This window comes from Sceloporus occidentalis, unplaced genomic scaffold (genome assembly GCF_023333645.1).
Source record: "Sceloporus occidentalis isolate IW3139 unplaced genomic scaffold, rSceOcc1.0.p SCAF_71, whole genome shotgun sequence".
NCBI lineage: Eukaryota > Metazoa > Chordata > Lepidosauria > Squamata > Phrynosomatidae > Sceloporus > Sceloporus occidentalis.
Genome location: NW_028317051.1, coordinates 5,362,581 through 5,390,134, shown reverse-complemented (window position 1 = coordinate 5,390,134; position 27,554 = coordinate 5,362,581). Strand labels below are relative to the sequence as shown.

At 43.6% G+C, this 27,554-nt stretch overlaps 1 protein-coding gene across 1 annotated transcript in view; it reads right to left on the bottom strand.

Moving 5' to 3' along the window:
* Positions 1–27,554, bottom strand: part of LOC149286297 (microtubule-actin cross-linking factor 1, isoforms 1/2/3/4/5-like) — a gene marked incomplete at its 3' end in the record, with an annotated part of 89,176 nt that overhangs the window by 58,475 nt on the left and 3,147 nt on the right. The window contains exons 2-9 of the mRNA XM_089494327.1: positions 4,786–4,847; positions 4,198–4,287; positions 3,356–3,433; positions 3,162–3,254; positions 650–816; positions 449–561; positions 260–366; positions 57–176 (exon numbers count right to left, since the gene is read on the bottom strand). Of these exons, the coding sequence (XP_089350453.1) occupies positions 57–176; positions 260–366; positions 449–561; positions 650–816; positions 3,162–3,254; positions 3,356–3,433; positions 4,198–4,287; positions 4,786–4,847 (830 nt within the window). The remainder of the gene's footprint in view (positions 1–56; positions 177–259; positions 367–448; positions 562–649; positions 817–3,161; positions 3,255–3,355; positions 3,434–4,197; positions 4,288–4,785; positions 4,848–27,554) is intronic.

Sequence of the window (27,554 nt, the reverse complement as noted above, 5' to 3'; positions counted from 1 at the left end):
TCATCATGCATATGATGTAAGATTCCTTCTCTATACATTAGCATGCTTTGCCATACCTTTAGCTCCACTGGGTTCTGCGGAAATGACTTATCAGACATCAGAAGAACATGCTGACGGATCCACTGCATTAGGGAGACAACCCTCTCCTGGTATTCCAGCCAGCGTGAATCCACTTCCTGCGGCAAGAAGTAATTGTCAGGGAGCTCTTTGTGTGCTTGATGTCCCAACCACTGCTAGAAAGTACCAATACTAAACGTACCGTGCAGCTGACACCGTCTGCTCCCTCTGGGACTTTGGGAAAGGCATCATATATTGAAGACACGTATGTGATAACAGACTTTTCATCGGGAGAATCCACATCCACATCTACAGGGTGAGAAACCAATGTAACATTACAAATGCACAGATGCCAACAAAGCTAAGGGAAAACAGAAAATAAAGCACTCGCCTTCGGCATCGAGCAACCTGGTGACTCCAAGGACTTCTGCTATCTGAAAAGCCTGTTCTAAGTTTTCCCTGTTACTCTGGACTTCCACCTTCTGCATGTCCACCATATCAGGTCTGAAGAAAAAGACACTGCATGAAGACCTGATCCCAAAATTAGTGTCCATTGAAACTCTCCAAGATCCAGAGAACCGGGTTCGCTTACCTGTACCGGTGAATAAGTGCATTAAACATCTTCCCGTCACTCCAGCAGGACGAGAAATTGGTGCATTTTAGCCCAATGTACCCAGCTGTCACCTTCTGCGTCCATAGGAGCAGTTTCTCCTTGGCAGACATATCTCCAGATTCCCCACTGACATAAATATCAGATATCTGCAGGAAGAGATCACAAATCCAATCACTACTAACACTTGGAAAAGCAGTTTCTCCTCATGGTGCATAAATATAGAAAGTGTGATGTTTCACAGCAGCTTTGCATCCTGAACATTTTCACAAAAACTCTTCAACATGCAGATCTGTAGTTTTGTTTGGCAGACATCTGCAAGAGCAGCAGAATCTGAAGAGACTAATTCAGAAACTGGTTATAATGAACCAATTCCCATGTATCCGCACCAGGAATAATGCCTCTTTCTGTGCTCTGCTCCACACCATCTACAGTCAGCAGGGTGCACAATCGAGAGGGCGCCACTAAAAAGGTGTCAGGACCAGGTCCCACCTGCGCTGGCTGTGAAGAGTTATCAATGCAGTATCCTGAGGAAGAATGATCAGGCCCCCATGGCCGTGTGGGAGCTACACTCCCTTTTGCTGCGGTGTCTTCTGCCATTTCCACCGGTAACATGAAGGATGAGCGAAGTCCAGAGCTGGTGACTGTGCTGGGGCAGATTACCGTGACCATAGCTTTCTGCTGTTCCTCACCCCTTACAGGTAACAATATTGCTCTGCTTTTGCCCGCACAGCCGAATTCTACCACGGCACTGACTGACCTTTGCTGGCTGTCTGCTGGGTTTTCTACTATGCGGGCTATGACTGTGGTTCCAGTTAGTGGAGATCCTGGGATAAGTGTTGGGTTCAGCAGATAAGCTCTCTGCACCTCTCCGTGCAATGTTTCTCTAACCTGAATCACTTGGCCATCTTCCTCGGGATGGCTACTGGAGCTCACAAGATCTTCAGCAGACATACATTTACCTTCCATATTATTATTATCTACCTCCACCCTCTTTTCCTTCTGTGAAGCCCCCTGGACCTGCGGCTCTCTACAGTGCACCTTTTTCTTCTTCCAAAAACGTCTTTTTTTCTTCCCAGGATGCGGCTCCTTTTTGGGCTCCTTTGGCATTTTAACACAACTGACAGTATTCCCCATGTCTTTAGAGCCGTGATGTGCTACATTTGACCCAGGCATCCAGCACAGAACAGAATCCACCCCTCACGGCATCAGTCTCTGCTTTCAGCACAGACATGTCCCCGGAGAGGGAGGGCCACACATCCCCCTTTCATCCAAGGGTTCGTCGCTTGCCTCAGACAGACATCTTACAGACTCAGACATCTCCCTGCATCTCTCCGCAGTGCACAGATCACAGCCACCTTACACCAAGCCTGGAGCTGATTGGATGCAGCTCCGATGTATTCGTGAGGTAGATAAATCCCACCCAGCATGAGGAGGGAGTCTTAGGAATAGACGGGGTGGGGGAATAAGGACGAGGTTAGTGGAAGGAAAAGGAACGTAGAGTAAAACGGAGTGAGCAGGCAAATTTAGCCTCTATGGGGGAAGCAGTGCAGAGCTTTAACAAGAAATGTTACATTGCAAAGCGTTACTGAATGCTATTTGTACATCAAATGTAAAAGCAGCAGAATAGAGGAATAATATGAACAACAGCAACCAAACTCTGTTCTGTTATGAAAAATACAACTGAGCAGATATTTTAATATTTTTTTATACACATAATATTACATAAGGTTTGGGCATAAACCTCTGCCGGGAGTCTACTCTATATCAGTTTCCTTGCTGAAGCCAGCGAAAATGGGGAAAACAGAGAAAGAGTCAACAAAATGTAATGTTGACAATTTCATGGGAAACATACATGGGAAAATCAAAAGAGCTTGGATATACCCTCGCATCCTTCTAGATTGTAAGCTCATTAGAGCAGGTACCTCGCCTTTTGGTTTCAAATTGTTATATGTCATGCACCATTACGTGTGTGTGTGTGTGTGTGTGTGTGTGTGTGTGTGTGTGTGTGTGTGTGTGTGTGTGTGTGTGTGTGTGTGTGTGTGTGTGTGTGTGTGTGTGTGTGTGTGTGTATATACAAACACACATATATACACACACACAGTCACTAAATATCAATCACACTGTCTAGCAGACTAGACCGATCACAGCTGGGTTCAATCCTCGACCCAGCCACTTGGGGAGATGACATAGTAAGTGTATGGTACCCAGGGCTGGATTGCAATAGCATCAGCTGGTTGATGCCAGGTAAAAATTAACATTAGGTTGTGAATATATGGTATAGTCTCCCAGCTGATGAGATGTTCGAAATAAACAAAAATAAAAAACACTGCAAAAGCTTAGGGTCAGATGATGAAACATTTAGTAAAATTCATATTTAATTATACGTCATCATTTAATCACTCGCCTTTCCTCCAAACTCCTTGGGTCAGTTAAATTAACCCTAACCATAATTTACAGTACAGTTTATTAAATTCATATGCCATTTTCATACCTGGAAGTGAAGGATTATGGTCCATATCAGTCCCAGGGTCAGTTTTGGGTTTCCATCTGTGATGTCATCATTCCTGATGTTTACCAGTTTTACCTAAATCAACAAATATCAGGTTCATTATGGTAATGCTGGCCTTTTGCAGGCAACGTCCCATTGGTGTTTATACTAAGGACCCAGTAGACGAGCTCCATTACCTGACGCTGCTTAAGAAAATCCAGCGCTATCTGTACATTTTGCAGACGATGAAAACGCATCCTACCCTTTTCTCTGGGCTGAAAAGCAAAAAGGCAACTGAGATAATGACATGTACAGGATCAAAAGTAGCCAGGAACATGACAAGAAAAAATGAGGGATATAGTACCAAAGCGGTGAGCGAAATGGGCAGGAAGTTAAAGGTAACAACGTTTAACAGAAGGAACACAGAGTGGGGGGAAAAGGCAGAAAAAGAGGGAGAGCAACAAAGACGAGGAATGTGCATGAGAAGACCTGTCGGTGGGTTCCAAAGAGTGGAAACAAGTGAGAATATTTGAATATTTGGGGGTTATTGGAAGGGTGTAGTGCTGTAAAAAATTGCCAGAAGTTTGTGTGTTAAAAGACACTCCACACCCAGTGTCTCCTTTTGCAGATATACAGCAGTCACTACATTTCAACACATGCAGAGTGTCATCTGGCAAACACGTGAGTTTATAAACATGGTTAGTGTGGTCCCCTCATGCTGAACATTAAACAGCACACATCACTCTCCTTCCCCAATGTGCAGGCTGTCAGATAACCCACTGCGACACCCCTAAAACCTCAGTTTTTGGGGCCTGAATAGGTTATCTGACAGAGTGACAGCTTTGGTGACATACAGCGTCGTCAGGGTTGTCCTGTGATTCCTCCCACATCAGAAGGCGGCGGGATGGCACCCGGTTGAGTCGCTGGCTCCGTGGAGCCTCTGGGTCCTTGTTCTGATGGATATGGCAATGACACTATGAGGGATATGGGAATGGTCTATTAACCGTGCATGTAAGGGCAGCAAGGAAGAGTTACTTACCAGTCTGACCCCGGACAGAACCTCCAACAAAGAGATGAGATTATGTCCATCCCTGAGATCTTCATAAAGATCATTGATGTGCTTGCGAACCTGTTCAAGTAACAAAATGGAGACATGGGTGGGGGTTTAACAGGAGAATACCAAATGATTGTATGAGATTGACAAAAAGATTTATTAAGGAGGACTGAAAGTGTAGTAGAACATGCTAGAGAAAATAAGCAAGAGCAAAAAACAAAAGATACATGTACGTGAGGCTAAGAAAAGCATACATGATAAAGTGATATATCATTATGTCCCAACATGCGTTAATCTTGGCAAATTGTGTATAGTCAATGTTATTGTTCATTTTCAATTTCCCCCAGCGCTACAGAATCTGCTGTAATAAATGTGATGCAATATGATTTCTGATAAACCATTTTATTATTTGTTGTCTTATATGGCACCATCATGTTCTGCAGCACTGTACAACGGGTAAACTGGAAATAACAAGTAGCGAAAAACATAAGTTGACTGGAAAAAAAAAAAAAGAGGTAGAGAGGACCCTGCTCAAATGAGCAAATTATATAAGAGGACGAAAAGTGAAGGTACCTTGATAAGGTGTTTGTTGACCCACTTGGTAAATGTTTTCTTCTGGACTCTATCTCTTTCATCTGCAAAGAATGGGGATAGTAGGAAGATTGAGGCATTATTATATACTTGGAGAACAAAAGGGAAAAAATGGCTTTTATTTCTAAGGTGGGAGCAATTGACCTCTCACCCTAGATAAAGAGTCTCCTGTCCGTCAGAAAAGAGATTACCATAATCCAACAAAATTCCCAGTGCAGCCCAGTGTCTGCCAGGATTAACAGACAGCCTGCATAATCCAGAAATACAGATTGATTTTAGAAGGAAGATAGGAAAACTAGACATACTTTCTGATTGAGGGGCAGCTGTATCACACAAAATGCTTTTTAGTCCAGCACCAGAACACTAGATGCACGTTAAAGGACTGACTGCACACATTAGATTAGAAAACTTCTACCTGCAACATAGAACACGCATACACAACTTCATCCTGCGGATGTTAGCTCAGCAAACGGATTATTGCTAAATATACTAAAATCAGACTTCGGTGGGGGAAGTAACTTGAGAGTGAGAACTTTTGAAACCACAACAGCACTTCTACCAGACAGCCATCTTACATCTCTACCCTTCATGGGAACTTACTGACCCATGCAGCACATCAGACACACCAGGTGGGTACGGGGTGCAAGCTGGTCCACCATTTGTCGCATAGTAGAAAGTCCTTGCACCTGGCTCCGTGTCAGGGTACCGGTCATGACAGGATCCGGTGACAGCAAGTCATTTCTCACGGGCTCCTCCCACATCCTGCAAATAGCTCACGGGAGAGCGCGCACGTGGGGCTTCTTATTAGGGTGCAAGGAAGCCGTACCCAGCCAGATGAAGGGTGCTCCCTCTTGGAGAACTGTTGGTTGCGAGTCAGGAAGCTGTAGCAGCCTGAGGCCATCTAAACTCCACATCATCTTCAGGTATGGACCCGCCCCTCACTAACTGGGACATACCAAGAAAGCCCACTTCGCTCTCCCCTCCCCTCACCTGCACCTTAGTTCTCCCAGCTCAGACTTTGCTTCGAGTAAAGTAGAGAGACAAGAACGAGTGCTGACACTTCTCCATACAGAAACGAGGGGGAGGGAGACTGCAACCTGCAATCCACTGTCCAGTTTGTCACATGCTGAAATTCCAGCATTACAAAAGCCACATATCCATCTGTCAGCACACTGAGCTGTTAGCAAGGTACAAAACCCAGGTCCCTCTGACATCAGACAGTGACACTTTCCCATTAAACACTCAAGTGCTACCAGGGCAACCCAAGTCACAGCAGCCCAAGCTGAAGCCCCTGTGTGCGGTGAGCACCATTTAAGCTCAAACATCTGGCAATGGCCCAATTTCTGCCCTTTTATGTAACTACCCCCGATTTTCATGGACACCTAAATCTTGCTAAACAAGCAGCACTACTAAGTGAGACAGAAGAGGAACAATGTAGTCACTGTTCACAGCATGCAGTATAAATGATACTTGTAAACCTCCATCCTTGGAAGTATGGGCTCACGTCATAGCTGTGAGAAACCCTAATGTCCAGGCAGGGCATTTGACCACATACTATGTCACAAGCTTAACATATAGTAGTGGCAAGAAACAAGCAAAGTATTTAAAAAAAAATGAAAAAAAAACTCTGTAATGAGTACTTTACACTCCATGATTTGCACAGACATAACATACATTCACTCATACACCCTACAAGTTCTGGTATAAAATGACACATAGAATTAGTTGGGGGGGGGGCATTTTTGAACAATTTGACGGCATTTATTGCTTTTTGTGTACTAAAGGGGAAACAACCAATTTCTTACAGGATTTGCAGGCCATCCCCAGCATGCATATTATAGATGCAGCAGTGTAACTACACAGAGGAGACAGAAGGAGGGTGTCTATAACATATATGCATTATACAAAAAGCTCACCCATTAACAATAAATGGTATTGTTGTGGAGTGTGGAGGCAGGGTAGAGGATGTGTGATGGGAGTGGGAATGCGGGTGCCCAACAGGTGAAGAGGCATCCAAGTGAACGGCATCAGATGGTCGTATACAATGATGGTTACGCTAGGCTGCCATGGGGCTCAGTAAGAGGCCCTGCCAACCCATGCTGGCCCTTCAGAGGTCTACCATTGCCCAAGAGGCTTTAATCCAGAGCTCAATAAACCCTGATCGCCATGGCGACTAGAAATCACTCTCTGGCATCCATGGTTCATATCATACTTTACGTTCTGGTTACAGCTCAGAGGTATTATGTAGGATAATCGTAGAATGAGGATATATCGGTGCCTGTCCCATAGCTTAGAAAAAGGACCATCTGCCTCAATCCCAGAGTCGTCCCTGTTGCAGAAAACATACAAAACTCGAAGGCTTTGAAAGCAGGGGTCGACAAATTTAGCTTGGTTCCAGGAGGCAGCCAAAAAATGTAGGAGCCATTTTTCCTCAATCATGTTTTTCCCCCCATCTATTTAAGGTTTTATTAATATTCCCCTGTCCTAATCCATCATCATATGTTGTCCTCAGTACACATAGATACACATAGTACGCATAGATCATTTATAAAAATGTACTATTCTACAGATAAAGATATCTCACAAAATATATGTAATAAACTATTGATACATACATTAAATATTTGGCAAATATATCAATGATAATCCATTTAATAAAGAATGGATGTTTAAGACTTGAGAAAGGGAGAAGAGCTCCCGAAAGCTTGTCATTCCAAAATTCTGTTAGTCCAACAAAAAAGGTATTATCACAAGATACTTATTCCATCTGTTTTTTGATATTGACACCACTGGATTTATATAGCTACAACCTCTACTCTACTCTACTATATATATATATATATATATATATATATATATATATATATATATATATATATATATATATATATGTATACACACATACACACACACATATATATACACACATACTAAAAATAGACATATATAAAATATATACACTTTAACACTATACATGCATACCCCGCTTTTAAGGACCTTCACTTTGGGGACATAGTTAGAGAGCAGCCACTCCCCTGTTTAAGTACGCTCGTCTTGCGAAAATAGACACAGACCAGTATGAAGCCAGCATGTCTTTTGCATGTTTGAACATTTTGTGTTTTGTGAATCTGGCACTACAATACAGTAAATCCACCAACTCTATACACTTACACACATAGTCTGACACTACACTATACAGACACCCACACACACACGCATGCATACACTACCCCTCGCCCCACAGCCACTCCTCTCACCTTGCAGAGACCTGCCATGTTGCTGCCTTTCTTCTACCTTGGGGTAAATTAATGCACGTTATGTGACTTCAATGGGGGCCTTGCAGCCCCCGCTTCCATGGCAACCTAGGGTTCGTCGAGCCCTGTCCTACATTAACATATACAAAAGCAAAAACACTGGCAAATATTTAGAAAGCTGCTCTGTGGCAAAGTGCAGAGTTGTCAACGCCAATACTTTGCATTTTGGGATTTGAATGCTGTAGAATCCTTTATCACCAGTATCTTTACCAACACTTATGAGAATTAACAAGTGAACTAAGGGGTTTCCACCTTCAAAGCTGATAAAATACAGTCATAAAGCATAGAAAATGATAGTATGGCAACAGGTGGGTTGCAGCACTCTCTGCTGGCGACAGCAAGAAAAGCGGCCTGCACTAATGAAAGGCTTTCCTCGGTCTAACAGAGCGAGTCTGGGAGGTCACTGAGGGGAAAGATGTACCCTCCCCCACCACAGGCTAACCGTGGGGGTATAATCTATGAATGCCAGGTCAGCAAACAATATATAAACATCAAAAAGAAGGTCATGTGCACAAGGTGACCCAAGCAAGGAAAGCAACAAGTATGAGCTTAGAGGGTTACTGAGGGATAACGACAAGGAAAAACAAGTGAAATGGGTAACACAATGGTGTTTCAAAGCGTAGAGCAGGGGTTCTCAAACTGCGGCCCTCCAGCTGCTGCAGGACTACATCTCCCATACTCCTCAGCCAGCCCCTTAGCTGAAGGAGCATTATGGGAGATGTAGTCCTGCAGCAGCTGGAGGGCCGCAGTTTGAGAACCCCTGGCGTAGAAGGTGTAAAGTCAGACTGGAGCATAAGAACGTTAGCAGAAAACTTCATTATGGAGTATACTGGGACCTGTTTGAAGTTATTTTAATAACAACACTTCTCTTTGGCAACAGCGCAAACAATGTTTTCTTATATACAAGGGCAATGACAGTTCTGAAACACTAGCTATAATGTTTCTATCTGAAGCATGGTGAGAGGAGCTCCCCGCTTATCACGCAGGGACACCTTGCTCTGCACTGCCTGCCACAGCACGTGACGAGAGACAGCAGAGAGGCCTATCGCACAAACGAGAGCAGAGGAAGCAAAGGAGACAGGAACACTGTAGAGGAGAACTTACGAGGAAAAGCAGGAAGCAACACAGATATTAGAATGTGTGTGATATGGGGGAGTAATGGAAAAGGCATAGGTATACTGAACATTGCATATAAGTAAAAGGATATGCAGAAGGAGGAGGGGGGTACAGAATTACTGGTGACATATACCAAGCCATACACTGCACCAATGCAGACACAGGTCCTAAAAACATATACAACAGTGGCCTACAATATAAGACAAGTAATAGTCCTATAAAGCAAACTCAATTGTCTGATGATGATAGGTTAGTGCCATACAATAGGAATTTTAACTTATAGAAATAAGAACTTATAGATTTCACTTCTTCACTTATAATGCCAACTTAACCTTTAAAAGGGAACTCCCACCATACCTGTATATTCTTTAGTTATTGTCCTGTGCTTGTAAGGAACATATGTATGAAATAAATCTCACAAAAAGTCAAACAGTAACTTCTGAATTAATTTCTTGCGTGCACTCATCTACCCATGATGCTCTATTTGAAGCCTTTTGGAGATTGGGACACAGAACCAGCTGCAATGTAATCATGTAAGTATATGCTGTAAACGGCATCAAGTAGAACTACACATAGCACGTATTATTACAAAAATAGCAAAATGCACTTGAAATCAAGGAGATACCCTTGCAGGCACACAAGTGACAAAAACATCACAAAAAACGTAGCCAGTAGTGCTAGTACACCCTCTAGGAATTAAAGGCTTTGTCCAACAAGTACAACAGTAACACATTTACAATATGACAAGAACAGGCAAAGTCAAGAACACACATACCTCGGAGATTATTTAAATCTTGCAGGAACTTCTTGTAGTTGGGAACAGTCATTGTCATCTTATGCAGTGAAGTATTAGCGGTCACCTAGTGAGTAGCTTGTACCTCTGTAACCTAGAGGTGAATGATCCCGGTAGCCAGCAGCCCTTCCTCCCCCACTGCCGTATAAATACCGGTCCTTTTTACACACAGAAACTGTGCAAAGCACCTGGGTATGTAAAGCTATCAAGAATTGATTTACACCAAAATGTGACACTTGTAATTCAAATTGACAGGTTATGTCTGCTCATGATATACACAAGGAAGTCACTTCACTCTTACGTGCTGAACTTTACACTAACCCAGCCAGTCAAACCCTCCAGCCGTAGTATCAGTGCCCTCTGAACAAACGGATCATAAACATCGCTGCCTACTTGAAATTACCCAAAGCAAACATCTATACTAGTGAAACTAGGATGCTGTATCCCGGTCAGCTGGGGGGAGTCCCGATGGCACAGTATTGTGAGCATTCCCCTGTGTTAGGAGTTTGAGGTTCGAAGAAGACTGTGCACATTAAGGGGCTGCATATGCTATGATGGGGCTGGGAGGGGGCTATAGGATTGGATTTCCTCACCTGCTCCCAGACAGCTGGCAGACTCAGGATGGAGTAAGACATTAACATGGCCATCAGACAGTTGGATTACAACAAAGTCTCATATTCACACTGTGGTACCACAGTCTCACTGCCAAATAAAAGTCATCAGCCATTGTTTCCTCTCTACAGTGAAGTCTCATATTCAGCCCTAGCCCTTTATTGATATAACTTCCTGTTCGTTTGCCAGAATATAATTAACCATAATTACCAATGGCAAGTAACCATATGTAATCATCAGAACTAATCTTGCCAACACCTTCAATAATGGTTTTATCAGTGAAATCCATTGATCAACCACAGAATATAAAATCAAGAGTCTCTAGCCGCTAGCTTATAAATAGGTATGGCTGAGTAGGACTTGAACAACCAACACACACACACACTAACCCTTAGAAACAAAGTTTAAAAAAATAACCAAAACAAAACACATAAAACCATTAGGTTTTTTAAAAAAAAAATCTCAGAAAAAGGTCTACTTTTAAAATTAGGAGTTCTCAAATCATACATTAATTGTAAAATGTCTTAATTAAATGAAAGTTAGTAGCCATCCGACACAAAAACTTTAGACGAATACAGAGTTAAAACCCCTTCATCTAATATGGTTATACAGCTCTGCCAGTGCAAAATGTTAAGAAGGGGTAACATCTTAGCGTCATGGATCCTAAATCATTATGGCTAGTAAATTACTTTGTTTCTTATACTGGTTTCTTTGTATCTATTCCTTGTCAAAGCATTTCAAACAGCCAAAGATACTTATTTTAGTGGGAGCGGTTAGAGATGTGGTCAATGGAAGGTTGTTACTTTGACACCTATTAATGATTGAGAAGACTGTTTTTATTTACACAGTTTCACTTGGCGACTACAAACCGCCTCCTGGCATCAAGGCTTTTGCAGGGCTGCCATCATTCGGTGTAGCATAAGATGTTAGTGTGTGTGTCTGTTACTGTCTGTTAGTGTGTAAATAACGTAAGTGTATGGCAAGGCTCGACAAACCCCGGGTACCAGGTTGGATAATGTATGAAAATGTAAAAACATGATTGGAGAAGAAACAAAAAGCTGACTCCTGACTTTTATGGTTGGCTCCAAATTTGTCGACCCCTGCAACAGTTAAAAAGAACCTGGCATAGTAATCCCTATACTGGAGACTGCTGCATTCCCAATTGGGGCACAGTAGGATACCACAGTGTTGGCCAAGAGCAAGTGTCATGTGGTTGCTGGGCTACAACTCCCAGCAGGCTTAGCCATCCTACCAAACACTAAAAGCAATTACTAGGTGCCAAAGTCAGGTTCTCTGTGTCCCACATAAATGCAAGCCTGCTGTGTGGATTAAACAGCCGAGAACTTTAGCCACATATAAAAAAATAAAATAAAAAAACCCAGCAACTCCATGATTAACCCCTTCATTAGAAACAGTACTCCACAAAACCTCAACTTATTCTCAAACATTCAAGATATCAGTTGGCCTATACAGGCCTCAGTTCCAGCAATTCCTTCCAATTCAGTAACAGGAACAACCGGGCATTAGCCATACCTCCCAACCCCCAAGTAGCAATGTATACTTTTTATTAACACTTCTATATGAATCATTCCCCGTCCTGCTTGGAGTCTATGCTTCCTCTTCCGAATTCCATTATTTAAAGGAACAGTCTATTACTCTTTAAACTGTCCCAATTCACATTAAAAAAGGTAGACGGAAATAAGATTCATAAGAAATAGGAACACTCAATTATATACATGGTGGCTCCATGAAACCGAAAGCGACACTAAAATGCATTCGTTTTGCTTTCGGCTGTGATCCTTGAAAGCCTTGTAATGTGAGGTCATCCAGGCTCTCTAAACTTGGAAAATAGCGTCGATAAGAAAGCGGTTTTAAGTGTCAGGGATTTTACTAGAGATGTTACTGTTAGATGCCCATATGTATATCCTAAATAGTTTATCTAGAAAAGTATTATTGGGTTTACCATCTAAAATATCCATGAACTCAAGATTACTCAGGACAGTCTATGAACTTTAACAATACTGTCTGCAGCATTTGTCAAACACTGTGTCAGGTTAGTTATTATTCTAATCTTTTACTTATATAGCGCCGACAAATTACGCAGCACTTAATACAATACATATATTCAAGGGGAAGACAAGACGAGAATTGACAGACTAAGACAAACTGATACATTAGGTGGAGAGAGCCCTGATGGCAAGCTTACAATCTTGAGGGAATGTAAAACCATCAATCATCAAAGCCAAAGCATGTAGAATTCATTGGTATTAACATGGGATGATAAAATCCACTAATCGTATGGATGCTATACATTCATTGCACTACCCAAATGTATACATATCCCTTTCGTGGCCAGAGCTTTTTTGCCATTTGTAGCATATCTTTGTTCAACCATTTTTCCCCTTTTCCAGGTTTGTGTACTGACACAAATTGTTTATTTATATTATTTTATTTTTAGACAATTTTTTTTTTCCAGGAGGTCTCTCAAGGATCTCTCTTGTAACTAGATAGTACCCTTTATGATGTCATGGTGCCATCCCTGGAGTCCATTTACTTACTGACTGATATTTACTTTTTTTTTTAATTCTCATAACTATTATTATTATTTTTTACCTTTTTATATTTAGCGGTCTGATTAATGTAGCTGTAATTCTAACTCTCTCACTTCATTATTCATTGTGAACACGCACTTAGATTTCCTATCACTTCGACTGACGTGACAATGTATCCCAGCATGCAACAGACCTTCTCATTTCAGATTCGCTCTTTAATAGCTTTTTAATCTTGGTAGCAATTTTAACTCCTACAGAAAGCTAGGAATAGAGGAAGTTAACATAATTGCCCACAATGCTAAAACACATAGCTCTGAGCCATGTAGCCTTTTATTATATTAGAGTAATTTTCAACATAAAGCTACAAGAATCAAACATCGCACAGCCTGATCATGCAGATCATATAGGCCGGTGCCAGGAGATGCAGCCCCCTGTGTTAGACCAATGTAAGCACGCGGATCTAATACTGTCACTTCTAACAGAACATTATTGTGACTGTGTGCAAAGATTTTTTTTTTGGCACATGCCCTTTATTTTTTCTTAATAGCTTATTGTCCTGCATTGACATTGAATAATAGTTGACATTGAAAGTCATTTCCTCCGATTCAAAATAGCCTGGTAAACCTCTGCTTCCAGGCAAGTTCTTGGGGCAGTTTCCTCTCTAATCTGCGTGTCAATTTTTAACCTTGCTCCGAATGTATTAGTGGCCAGCACTGGATTATCACCTGTAGCTTGGGGGTCATTAGGAGTAACCTAGACAACCGCACACAACAACTACTGCCACTTACTTTATAGTATGCGAGTCTAGAACAGCAAAACAGAATCCTCTTCTGTAGGATTCTGATCCGTTCAATGTCTTTCTATTCATTAAGGAGAAACAGGATGCTGTATGGCAAGCATGCGGTGCACACCACTGTATAGTGGTGCATGCCTGGTCTATACAGGTAAATCACTTGGTTTTCTAAAGGCTTTTCACTAGGTCATAGTTTCATACTCAATATTGCAGTGCAGGTAATGGAGACATTTATTGCTTTGAAAGGGGGCATTGTTGTTGGTCAAAATACGCAGAATATAAGAAAGTAGCTTTTCAGTGAAAGGGTTGCAGAACGAGAGGTAGAGGTTACTATGGCAAGGGAATTTCAGTATTAGAGTATCCTGAAAATAAGAAGAAGCCAAGTAATGCGTAAGGTATTGTAGCCGGTAAAAAATGGTCTTCTGGTTCGGCTATAGTCACATTCCTGCTTCTATTGCTTCCTTAACACAGCAGTCCCACACATCCCTGCAATGCAGGAGGCACACATTGCATTCATAACTCAGGCATACAGGAGACACGTCCAACACAGAATCATAAAATCTCTCCCAATGCAGACAGGCCGAGAAACACGTTACAACAAGCACAAAGAACATACGAGCATCTGACTCGCGTCTCGGTAACTTATGGCCACATGAAACACAGTTGTTCACAGATTTGGAACATGTGAAGGGTTAATAAAGCAAATTTTGTAGACACCAGAAATTCCAGTTGGGGGAGAGACAGAACAGCTGGGAATCCCATAACCAGTTGCTAGAAAATCTTATAACCAGCTGCTGCACCAGTAAAACCAGTCCCCTTACAAACCACCCCAGCATGACCAGTTCCTCAAACCAGAAACACCTTATTAAAGAGTAACTGGTCGCACACATATTAATCAGACAACTGAAATATACCCGTCAACGTTCTCAAGACAGCAGAGCGTGATCCTTTTATGGGTGGATGTTTGGAATACTTCAGTAGTCAAATATTTCACAGATTACTGGGTATATACAATAAACATGATCACACCCCAGGTAGGCACATTCTCTTCTCCTAGCATCCAAGTCTGATCATTTCTCTGTCCCTGTATCCAGTGTCCAGGGCTCCTGTCTGTTCAGTCCTCGTTTACATTTGAGCTCTGTGCAAATAATCAGTGTGACAAGCGCTCCTTACGTTCATCCTTGTCATATCTTTATGCCGCTTGCCGCTCAGTAGTTCAATTGAGCAGCACCCTTCATTCAAGCTCTCCCTGCATGTGTACTTTCCCCACTATTCCGGTACTTTCTATCTCTAACACCATGAGGCATGTTATTTGAAAAGCATTCCTTGCCCGTACCATGAGCCAAGCATCTTAATCTAGCCCGTTTCGTGAAGACAAAGACAATCCCCGAATATATTTAGCATTCCATAAGACTATAATGTGAAAACACGAAGAACTCGAGAAGTTGCATAATAGGATACAATTATATGTTCGGTGAAAGCAGTTACCTTTTATAACAATCAAACTAAAAAGATAAATTCTTTAAACACTAATTGTATTAAGGATCACAGCTACCTGGCTCCTAGGATTTAGCGTGCCAATGTTTAGTAAATAAACCAGGTTTCTATGAGAGGGAATAAAAGCTGGACCATAACTACAGATTGTTGCTAAAGTTGAGGAAATCAAATGGATTTTAAAACAGGAATTCATAATGTTATCAGTTTAAGGGAAAAGTGCTTTAAAATTCCACCTAATGAAAAGCCTTATAGGATAGATACTCACAGAATGCGGTTTATATCCATACATTACCATGTAATCCCCGATTTATATTGGGAGTGCTTTTTCATGGTTCTAGTCATAAGTAAAGCACACAATTTTCATTGAAGCATAACAGCACTAATACATGTGTAAACAGTCACGTTTTTACACCAGACATGAGTTTTATGTTTGTAAATGTGCCTGACATTGTGTATACTGCAAAAAAACAAACTTTTTCACTTTAAAAAAAAACATCAAAAACAATGTAGCCCAAAAGCACTTTTTCATTTCCATTCTGTCATATTTGAATATGCCTATCATGCAGAATTATAATTTTTTCTTCTTATACGCATGTATGTTAACTAGAGCTCACGTGTTCATTAATTGTAACAAAATGACCAATAAAGGAGAGCCAACAGCTTAGCTCATTTAATCCCCAGTCTGTTGCACTTCCTCAGCACACCCTGGCTATGCTTCTGTGGCTAGTTCCAAAAAAACCTTAGCCAATTGAACTATCCAACCTTAATCAATGTCCTCAGAATGCCCAAGAAAAGGAAGCTTCTTATCCCACTCATCGCAAAGAGATAGATAGATACAGGGCCGGCCTTTGGGGTGTGCGACCTGTGCGACCGCACAGGGCGCCACACTCCAGGGGGCGCCGCCGCGGGGTCCGGCGCCGCCGCCGCCCGACGACTACGCGGGGTCCGACGCCGCCGCGGGGTTCGCTGCCTCCCCCTCTGGACCTAGATTAAAACATCGGGGGGGGGGGGGTTTGTTGTTTTTTTAACTTTATTTAAAATCCTCCATGTTAAATAGTTTTTTTTTTACTTTATTTAACATGGAGGATGTTAAATAAAGTTAAAACAAACCAAAAAACCCCAATGTTTTCATTTATGACCCGGGCAGGGGCGCCGAGCGGTTGCTCGTGAAGTTCTCAGCAACCGCTCGACGCCCCTTACTCTCCGTGACTCCGTCGCGGTGCCGGCAACTCATGTTGAGCGCCGGATTATTCCGGCGCTCAACATGAGATGCCGGCAGGACTCCTCAAGGTAAGTTAGGATAAGGAGAAGTAGGGAGAGGGGGGGTAGTTTGAAGGGGCAGAGGGGGGGTAGTTTGAAGGGGCAGGGGGGGTGTAGTTTGAAGGGGCAGAGGGGGGGTGTAGTTTGAAGGGGCAGAGGGGGGGTGTAGTTTGAAGGGGCAGAGGGGGCTAGTTTGAAGGGGCAGAGGGGGGGTGTAGTTTGAAGGGGCAGGGGGGGTGTAGTTTGAAGGGGCAGAGGGGGGGTGTAGTTTGAAGGGGCAGAGGGGGCTAGTTTGAAGGGGCAGGGGGGGTAGTTTGAAGGGACAGAGGGGGGGGTAGTTTGAAGGGACAGGGGGGGGTACTTTGAAGGGGCAGAGGGGGGGGGTAGTTTGAAGGGGCAGAGGGGGGGGTAGTTTGAAGGGGCAGAGGGGGGGTAGTTTGAAGGGGCAGAGGGGGGGGGTAGTTTGAAGGGGCAGAGGGGGGGTGTAGTTTGAAGGGGCAGAGGGGGGGTGTAGTTTGAAGGGGCAGAGGGGGGGTGTAGTTTGAAGGGGCAGAGGGGGGGTGTAGTTTGAAGGGGCAGAGGGGGGTGTAGTTTGAAGGGGCAGAGGGGGGGGTGCAGTTTGAAGGGGCAGAGGGGGGGTGCAGTTTGAAGGGGCAGAGGGGGGTGTAGTTTGAAGGGGCAGAGGGGGGGTGTAGTTTGAAGGGGCAGGGGGTGTAGTTTGAAGGGACAGAGGGGGGTGTAGTTTGAAGGGGCAGAGGGGGGGGGTGTAGTTTGAAGGGGCAGAGGGGGGGTGTAGTTTGAAGGGGCAGAGGGGGGGGTGTAGTTTGAAGGGGCAGAGGGGGGGTGTAGTTTGAAGGGGCAGAGGGGGGGTGTAGTTTGAAGGGGCAGAGGGGGCTAGTTTGAAGGGACAGAGGGGGGGTAGTTTGAAGGGACAGAGGGGGGGGTAGTTTGAAGGGACAGAGGGGGGGTAGTTTGAAGGGACAGAGGGGGGGTAGTTTGAAGGGACAGAGGGGGGGGGTAGTTTGAAGGGACAGAGGGGGGGGGTAGTTTGAAGGGACAGAGGGGGGGGGGTAGTTTGAAGGGACAGAGGGGGGGGAGTGAGGGGGGGCACCAGAGGAGTAGTTCGCACAGGGCGCCAGAACACCTAAGGCCGGCTCTGGATAGATAGATAGATAGATAGATAGTTAGATAGCAACCGCTCGACGCCCCTTACTCTCCGTGACTCCGTCGCGGTGCCGGCAACTCATGTTGAGCGCCGGATTATTCCGGCGCTCAACATGAGATGCCGGCAGGACTCCTCAAGGTAAGTTAGGATAAGGAGAAGTAGGGAGAGGGGGGGTAGTTTGAAGGGGCAGAGGGGGGGTAGTTTGAAGGGGCAGGGGGGGTGTAGTTTGAAGGGGCAGAGGGGGGGTGTAGTTTGAAGGGGCAGAGGGGGCTAGTTTGAAGGGGCAGGGGGGGTGTAGTTTGAAGGGGCAGAGGGGGGGTGTAGTTTGAAGGGGCAGAGGGGGCTAGTTTGAAGGGGCAGAGGGGGCTAGTTTGAAGGGGCAGGGGGGGCTAGTTTGAAGGGGCAGGGGGGGTGTAGTTTGAAGGGGCAGAGGGGGGGTGTAGTTTGAAGGGGCAGAGGGGGGTGTAGTTTGAAGGGGCAGAGGGGGGGTGCAGTTTGAAGGGGCAGAGGGGGGGTGCAGTTTGAAGGGGCAGAGGGGGGGTGTAGTTTGAAGGGGCAGGGGGTGTAGTTTGAAGGGACAGAGGGGGGTGTAGTTTGAAGGGGCAGAGGGGGGGTGTAGTTTGAAGGGGCAGAGGGGGGGTGTAGTTTGAAGGGGCAGAGGGGGGGTGTAGTTTGAAGGGGCAGAGGGGGGGTGTAGTTTGAAGGGGCAGAGGGGGGGTGTAGTTTGAAGGGGCAGAGGGGGCTAGTTTGAAGGGACAGAGGGGGGGGTAGTTTGAAGGGACAGAGGGGGGGGTAGTTTGAAGGGACAGAGGGGGGGTAGTTTGAAGGGACAGAGGGGGGGTAGTTTGAAGGGACAGAGGGGGGGGTAGTTTGAAGGGACAGAGGGGGGGGGTAGTTTGAAGGGACAGAGGGGGGGGGTAGTTTGAAGGGACAGAGGGGGGGGAGTGAGGGGGGGCACCAGAGGAGTAGTTCGCACAGGGCGCCAGAACACCTAAGGCCGGCTCTGGATAGATAGATAGATAGATAGATAGATAGTTAGATAGTTAGATAGATAGAGAGAGAGAGAGAGAGAGAGAGAGAGAGAGAGATTATGATAAAGAGAAAGGCATCAAGACAGAACAAATTAACTTGTAATAAATGGAGAACAAAAGACAACTGGTGATACAGCTCCAATCTTGGCTGTTGCCCAAGATGCTGCCTGCTCCATCCAACCTAGGACCTGGCCTGTAAGTGCTGGCTGCCTTTTGATGGTGGGCACTAGGAAAATGTCCAAATACTGCCCATGTTTTGGTGCATCTAAATTTACAATGTCAACTATTATTTTACACAGTTTCTGCCCATTGTAGACATCCATGGAATTTGTTATTAACAAGTAATCCATCTGCTCATGATTGATCACCACACGAGCAGAAACCCCATGACCAACGCAAGTGTGTGCTTGCTTTTGCATTCCCTTATTCTGTCTGGCTCTACCACGATTCCAGGTGAGGTATTCCATGCACAATGTATTCTCTGTAAACATTTCATATTCTCACAGATACCATCTTTCAAACTCAAGCTTGAGTTAAAGACCCTTTGTTTTAAAGGTAATTTTGAAGTATGTGGGAGAAAACCCACAAGCCTCAATGCATGCCTCTACCATGCGTTCCACTAGTCCCACCCCTGGTCTGTCCTCATCCCATGACAGATTAAAGAGATGCAGGAAGGAAGCTTATGTCTGGGACACACCTGGTTGTCCTAACAGCGTCTATCCTGGGGGGGGACACACCCTCTCTCGTGCGTTACTTCCTCCCAGTCTGACACCTCTAAGCTCAATTCTCAACTTTATTAAAATTACACGTGTCCTTAAGTATGCAGCTTTTCCTTAATCACATTGATGAACAGGAATTTTATCATTTATAGTTAAATATACATCGGTTCTAGATTTCAGAGTCGGAACATCACCCTATGTTACCCTTAGTATTTTGTTTTACTAGCCTATCAGGATTCCTAATAGAGAGTGGACCTATCTCCCACAAATACATGGATCAGATCCATTAAGGGTTGTATATAACACTTTATGTAGACAGTGTTCTTATACAGACTCCCAGAGCACTATATAGATGAAAATACCTGGCCGCTGACAGCAAAAGATGTGCCCCAATTGTGGGGAGAGCACAACATCATGAATTCTGTTGCGCCTTAGACTTGATTCGTTAATAAGTCGAGCATTTGGCTGTGTGATTAAGACTATTGGGGAGTTTGTGTTCCAGATTCAGCCAAGATAATAATAATGCTAAGTTGCATTAGAACCTTTAAGAGCAAAAGGGACAACATTCTTGAAAATGTTTTAAATTTGACACTAGCATTAAAAACAGAGGGAGCCCCCCTTAAAGCATACACACCGGCATCCATTCGCTGCCAGCTATCATGTTTTACCAGCCTATTAGCATGGGCAAAAAAAAGATTTTCTCTTCTTTCTCATCTATCTGATCATTAAACATGTATTAATGGGAAACATATACAACATGAACATTGGGATGTCTGAGATTTCATTGGGGGTTTGTAGTGCGATTTTCATCACAAATAGCAATGGTTTTGGGAGATGAAGAATAATAGTATACCTTATTTCTCTTAGGCATACAGCAGAGTATTCACTACATTTGTTTGTTCCAAGGATAACGCTTTAATTTAACCACTTCACAGTGCTGTTTCATATTCCTCCTTGTGTGTTTTATACATTCCACACTGCCCCTTACTGTTCTCAGGCCTCTACCTTCCAATCTCTGTTATATCTATACAATGGCATCATCTTGTACAGTCATCTTATGACATCAAAACTGTCAAAAAAAGTCTCCGGATCAATACCGAGATGCATTGATATACTTGGGTTACAGCCTAGGACTTCCAATTATGTATAAATGATTGAAGTCAATGGCACACCTCCAGGGCTCAGGGTGAGTGTTATTACTCACCTTCTCAAACAATATGTCTTATAACGCACGATGAGACTGCATCTTCCCCTAGCCTCAATGGCTCACCCAGTTCCAGAGGAGCAAACAATATGTGTGCCACCTCTTTGGCAATGAAAAGTCTTATTCTTCCGTAAGCACAAAGCATTCTGTTTAGTTATTCCTGTGGCACCAATCTATCAAGACTGTGATCTCATGAGATCATCTTTAAGTATTTCTTTATCGTCTATTCACATCCCATGTAAACAATATATAAATATATTAATGTATATAGAGTTTTATGATGTAGGAGAGTGCTACTCCCACAAATATTATTATTGTCAAAGTAATTGGTTTACTTGTGTCATTGTTACACCCAAAATTGTCTACACTTGTCCCTGATACACCCATGTGACCTGCTTACTCCTTTTATTCATATAAAACAATAGGCGGCCAGTGTTATGCTCCAACGTTGTCAATACCCCCTAACTTATCAAAAGAGCCATCATTAAGAAACAACAGAGGTTGCCGTGCGTGCTGGGCTGTCACATATCACAGGCTTCTATCTATGTCATTACTACACCCATAACTTTTCCCGGTCACTGTCCCACCCAGAAACGTTCCATATTTATCCACTGTTACACCCCAAGGACTATCCCTTGAAATAATAGCTGCAGAGAAGACTGTGCCTTATGCTGGAGGAGGACTGTGACTCCATTTACAGTAACACTGACACATGCCAAAAATCCCCTCCTCATGTCTCAGTTAAGCCGCACACGGTGCCTCAGAAAACACCTCACACCAACCCCCAAAATGCCCCCTTTTTCCTGTCACACCCCAGCACTAGCTGTTATTGTTCAGTGTCGGGCTAGTCCTTGTCACAAGCTGGACCTATATCTCTGCTGTCAGACCGGCCCCAGTAAACATCGCTACGATGTCTCTCGCTCTTGTCACAGGCTCTCTCCCATCACATGCCACCTAGCTATACCGTCTCTTATTTCATATCACAGTGCTGTGTCGCCTCTTTGCTGTCTCGTCCTGCTTGCACCTAACAGGGTAGCCGGGAGGTCCCCGAGCACCTTTAGGACGCGCAGCACATCAGCCCTCGGTATTCCCTCCTCAGACGCGTCTTGCCCCGGTACCTTTGTATCTCTCTAGCACTCCTTCATAAGCGCGCACAAACTCATTCTCCTGGCTCCGATCCGTCGGGAGTTGTCCCGGGATATACCCCGACATGACGCCCGCTCCGCCAGCTGTGTGCCCGGTACCCGCCGGACAGTCGGGTGTCTGTGAATCCAACTTCCGGCTCCTGTCCCCGCCCCGTAAGGAAAAACCGAGGAGGACACCCTGCTGTTCGAGGGGGAACTACACCTGGCAAGTCAGTGATAGACAGACACCCAGTGGCCATTGGCGGAACCGCAACCTGGACCTAGGCTGGGAGACGAGGGCCATCTAGTTGTGACTTGAGTATTGGAAGCGAAGAACGGCTGCGTCCATTACTGCACCACGTCGACAGGTAAACCGATGAGAATAGTAGTGCTCAACATGAAATATAAGTCCACATTCGAAAGTATAACCTAGGGAGGTAGTTGACATCTCATCATCGTTAGATGTACCTGATTGCACATGGTGTGCAGCTCAAAGAAAATTTGCTTTTCCACCAAAATTTCTCCTTAAAAACAGCTAGCTAACTGATAAAAAACATCATTTACGCAGCCTTATTGCTAGAAAAGCGCAAAAGAAGTCAAAGGAAAAGCACAATCGCATAGATCTATGGGCAAACTTTGATGTGGAACCAGGCCCTTGAGGGATCAGTTTTTATAACTTTTTATACATAAAGCTAATCAGAAAAAAAATATCTGAAGCTACATGTGTGAGGAGTAAAAATAGTAAAGCGCCACGCTCACCTGCATCCAGACCAAGGACCAATATGCCGCCAAACATCTAACGGTACAATATCTACGAGACCAGAAATTAGGACAAATAGGGGCCCTCGGGATCATTTCTTTTACAGCGACCTTAAGGTCAGGGCTGATACACAACACATATCACAGTTAAACTTCAAACATAGAAAAATAGAATCTGACGTCAGATAAGAACCATTGGGCTCATTTAGTCTACCCATTTTCCCTGATGTAAAGACTTAGACCTTAATCAGTCCTTAGTCTTGTCTTAGATTCAGAATAGCTTTATGCCTGTCCCATGCGTATAAATTCCCTTACTGTATTAACCTCTACTACTTCTGCTAAGAGGATGTTTCACTTATCTCACTAAACTAAAAGTGAGTACAGTGAACACTTTCTGGGCTCAAGCATAAAGCATAAAGATGGCTCTTATCCCAGTCCCTTGCGGGCCTGCCCTTTCTTCAGAGCTACTCAAGAAGGCAGGTGAAAGATCACCCAGATTTCAAATGCTCGGAAAAATACCCCTCGTCTTATAGTCGAGGTTGTCTTATAATCAGAGCTCAAATAGAAGTCTCCCTGGCAGCCGGTGGACGTCTGCACTGTGTGCGCAGACAACCTCCACTGCTGTGAGTGACATGATCTTCTGGTGCTCCACAGCGCTGCAGTATCCTCCTCTCATGCACCTGGTGAACGTATGCGTGATGCATACGTTGCCCGCGGGCCCCCAACTTCACAAAGCAACATGTCCCACAGTGGCACCTTTGTCTTAAACAGCTTGAGAGTGCCACCTTTGCCCCAAACAGCTTGTGAGTGCCTTTGCCCCAAACAGCTTATCTGTGCCATTTTTGTCCTAAAACAGCTTGTCTGTGCCATCACTGCCCCCCCCCCAAAAAGCTCCTGGCACTCCCCCTATAAATAAAGTTTACAATACTGAATAAAATCCGTGATCCAAAGTGGGCATGTAACCTATAAAAATAGGGGGTGCAGGACACTTGGAAGAGATTGTCCTATAAAACTTCTAAATTAATCTGACCTCCACTAAACATAAAGCTCTTTTCCCTGACTTCAACATTACTGAAAATGATACCTATATATCTCTGAAGCTCTCTTACAAGCTACATACATAATTTTGTATTTGGTCTATCTCTGCAAGCAAACCTAAAAGTCTCCATGAGGGTTACAGGCTTATTGCTCTAAATCTGCAGACAGATTTAGATGAAATAACACTCCCAACCACTTTCTCCTAAAATCATTTTGTCGAAAAACCATCAGTAAAATCCACGCTGTATTAGTTGGGATTAAAGAGATTTCCAGATCAAGCCAGTTTTTCCTCCCACCCTAGTTTTTGCTAAAAATGGGTGGGAATGCGGTATAAAGAGGGATTATACCGCATGTTCATAATATAACTGCCAGTATATAATATTAATATAAAAAATAACTATAGAATGATATTCTTAATAGAAGGATCAGAGAACAAATGATGTTAATGGGTATCCAAAATAAGCTCCTGCACTGTGTGCTCACATCAGAACCAACGCCCTGGAACAGAGTTTGAATGCATTTTTTAAATGCTTCTTATCCATTCTAAAATTGGCTAAGGAATATATAAGACAGTTCCTGGGTTTTTACACAGATGCAGCCATGAGATGTTATTAACGAGACTGTTAACATTATCGGTCATTTATCCTTAAAAAAACAACCTCACTAAAGAAGAATGTTTATTAAAGTACTATCTTAATACACATTCTTAAAAAAACACTTGCCTAAGGTAGAAGCTGCAGCTCTGCAAGCTGCCCTCTTCTGATTTAAATTAAGAAAAGCACTTTCAGTACAAGGCGTCTGAATAGAGCCCTGCCCTCAGCATTTGATGAGCCAGTGCTGGAGTTGACTGGCAGTATTTCACATGCAAGGAAAATAGCTGGGGGAGTGGGGGAAATGCATATAGGGGAATTCTGCAAACTCCCCTATGCACTACCAAAAGGGTCTCAATCGGGGCTGGATTAACGTAGGGGCTGATGGAGCTGCAGCTCCAGGCCCCTACCTGAAAATAGGCCAAGTCCTTGTGGGCCGTCCACACTGTCCCTAATGCGGGGCAAAACCTTGCAGGATTGCCAGCGCCCTGCCGCTCACCTGTGCGTTGCTCGACAAACTGTGTGAGCAACGGCTCTTGTACTGCCCAGGGGAAGCAGAAACCCAGCAGAGTCATCACATGACCCTGCTCCGTTCCTGCTTTTCTTGTGCGTTACAAGCGAAGTGCTCGCACAGAGCGCAAGCAACACAGTGGGAAGCAGCGGCCCCAGTGGAAGATTTCTTTTGAGGACTTCAATGGACAAAGAAGATCTGGCCCTTCCTCTAGTTTATCCTATGGGGGAGTGCAGTTCCACACAAGGAATATTGAGGACCCGGTGTCTCCCATGCCCTTACTTTTGGCACCTTGGAGCATGATCACCTAACATCACACAACGAATTGAATCACAACACCTTGGGCTTCAGAAAAAAAAAATATACAGCCTAGGGAGATGTACGTACAGTGGCAAGAAAAAGTAAACCCTTTGGAATTAATGTATAAAATTGTCTTAAAGTATGATATACCGGTAATCTTTATCTAACTAATGAACAAACAAGATTGTAACTAATAACACACAAATGATTGTTTTGTTTTTCTCCATATTGAGTACATTATTCAAACATTCACAATGTGGGCAGGAAAAAGTATGTGAATCCCTAGGCTAATCACTTAGTTAATTTGAGTCACAAGTTAGCAAACCTGGAGTCCAATCAATAAAATTGGATTGGCATAAAAAAGAAATAATTGGAACTGGTTAACATCTGTTCATGAGTCTTCCATATGCAAAACACTGAAAACACATGGAGACCATGGCAGGACACCAAGGAAGAAGCTGTTGCGCTGTTGTTTGCCTGAAGTTTGACAATCCGCAAAGCTACCGGGAAAATACTTTGTGGACTGATGAAACCAAGTTGAAGAACACCCAGCACTAGGTAGGGCTTAAAAAGATCACGGCATACCCACATGAAAAGATCATCTGAATGGTGGTATGATGTATGAAGCATGATGATTTAGGGATTCTTTGCTGCCTTGGGGCCTGGGCAGCTAGCCATCATCCAAACTGTATCAAGGTATCATACAGGATAAAGTCAGGGTGGGTGCCGGCCAGCTTAAGCTCAGAAAAAGTTGTGTAGTACAGCAGGACAATGACCCTAAACATCAAAGTAAGTCTTCTACAGAATGGTTTAAAAAAGAAAATACCTCTTTTTGAGAGCCCAGACCTTAACCTATTGTAGATGCTGTGGAATGACCTCAAGAGAGACGTTCACACCAAGCACTCTAGGAATATGGCTGACCTTTAGCAGTTCTGTAAGGAAGAATGATCTAAAATTCCTCCTGATTGTTGTGCAGGTCTGATCCGCAGCTACCAGAAGCTCTTGTTTGAGGTTATTGCTGCCAAAAGTTATTAAATCTAAGAGTTCACTTAGAATTTCCACCAGCACTGTGAATATTTAATGGGTGTGTTCAATAAAGACATGAAAGATTCTCGTGGTTTGTGTGTTAGCTTGAGCACATTGTGTTTGTCTATACTTGTCAATCAGATCACATTTTATGAACAGAAAACCTGGTAGTTCCAAAGGATTCACTTACTTTTTCTTGCCACTGTATATCCATTTGTTATTATTATTGCAATTAATAATCAAAAATAAAAAAAACCATCAAATAAAAGGAATACAATGCTGAAAATATATCTGAAGTCCCTAAACATTTTTGTATTCAATACATATGCAAAGTAGCTCTCAGTTGTGATATGTAACAGAAGGGTTGAAGACCCATGTTGTGTGGTAACTAAGGAAGACTAAGGAAATTCTGTTAAGTATTTACCCCTTCCCTATTTAATCAATTTTTGTTATTTGTCATATTTTTATGTTTTTAGATCATCCAACTAATTTTAATATAAGGCAAACACTAGGCAAAAACAACACTAGTAAACACAAAATGCAGCTTTTAACTTGTCATTTAAGATAAAGAGTTATTTAAAAAACATCCATGTAAAAAAGTAATTGTCCCTCTAAACTTAATAATGGGTCCTGCCACCCTTGGCGGCAACTGCAATCAAATGTTTGTGATAACTGGCAATGAGTACCATATTTGCTCGATAATAAGGTGACCCTAGTTATAAGTCGACCCCCCAAAATTTGAATATTAAGGAAAAAAAGAAAAAGCCTGAATATAAGACTGCCCTATAAGAAAACAGTTTTACTAGTAAATATTAAATCATATGTAAACTATTTTTTCATATTTAATAAAAACTATGATTGAGACAAAATGCATTTCATGTTTTTATTTCCTTTTATTTGCCAACCTGCCCCCAGATATGCCTTATAACCCCCCAGATACGCCTTCTACCGCCTTATATGGCACTCTGCCCCCCAGAAATGCCTTATATCCCCCTATATGCCACTCTGCCTCCCAGATATGCCTTTTAACTCACCTATATGCCACTCTGCCTCCCGGATATTCCTTTTAACCCCCTATATGCCACTCTGCCTCCCTGATATTCCTTTTAACCCCCCTATATGCCACTCTGCCTCCCTGATGTGTGATGCGCACAGACAACCTCCGCTGCTGCTGCCGGCACTTTCGCCAGGTCTTCTATGAATGAGCACCGGAAGGTCATGTGATGCTTGCGCTCCGTCATAGAAGCCCCAGATGAAGTGCCAGCAGCAGTGGAGGTTGTCTACGCACATCGCAAAGACTTCCACCGCTGCCAGAGAGGAAGATTCAGGTCTCTTGCAGCGCTGTGG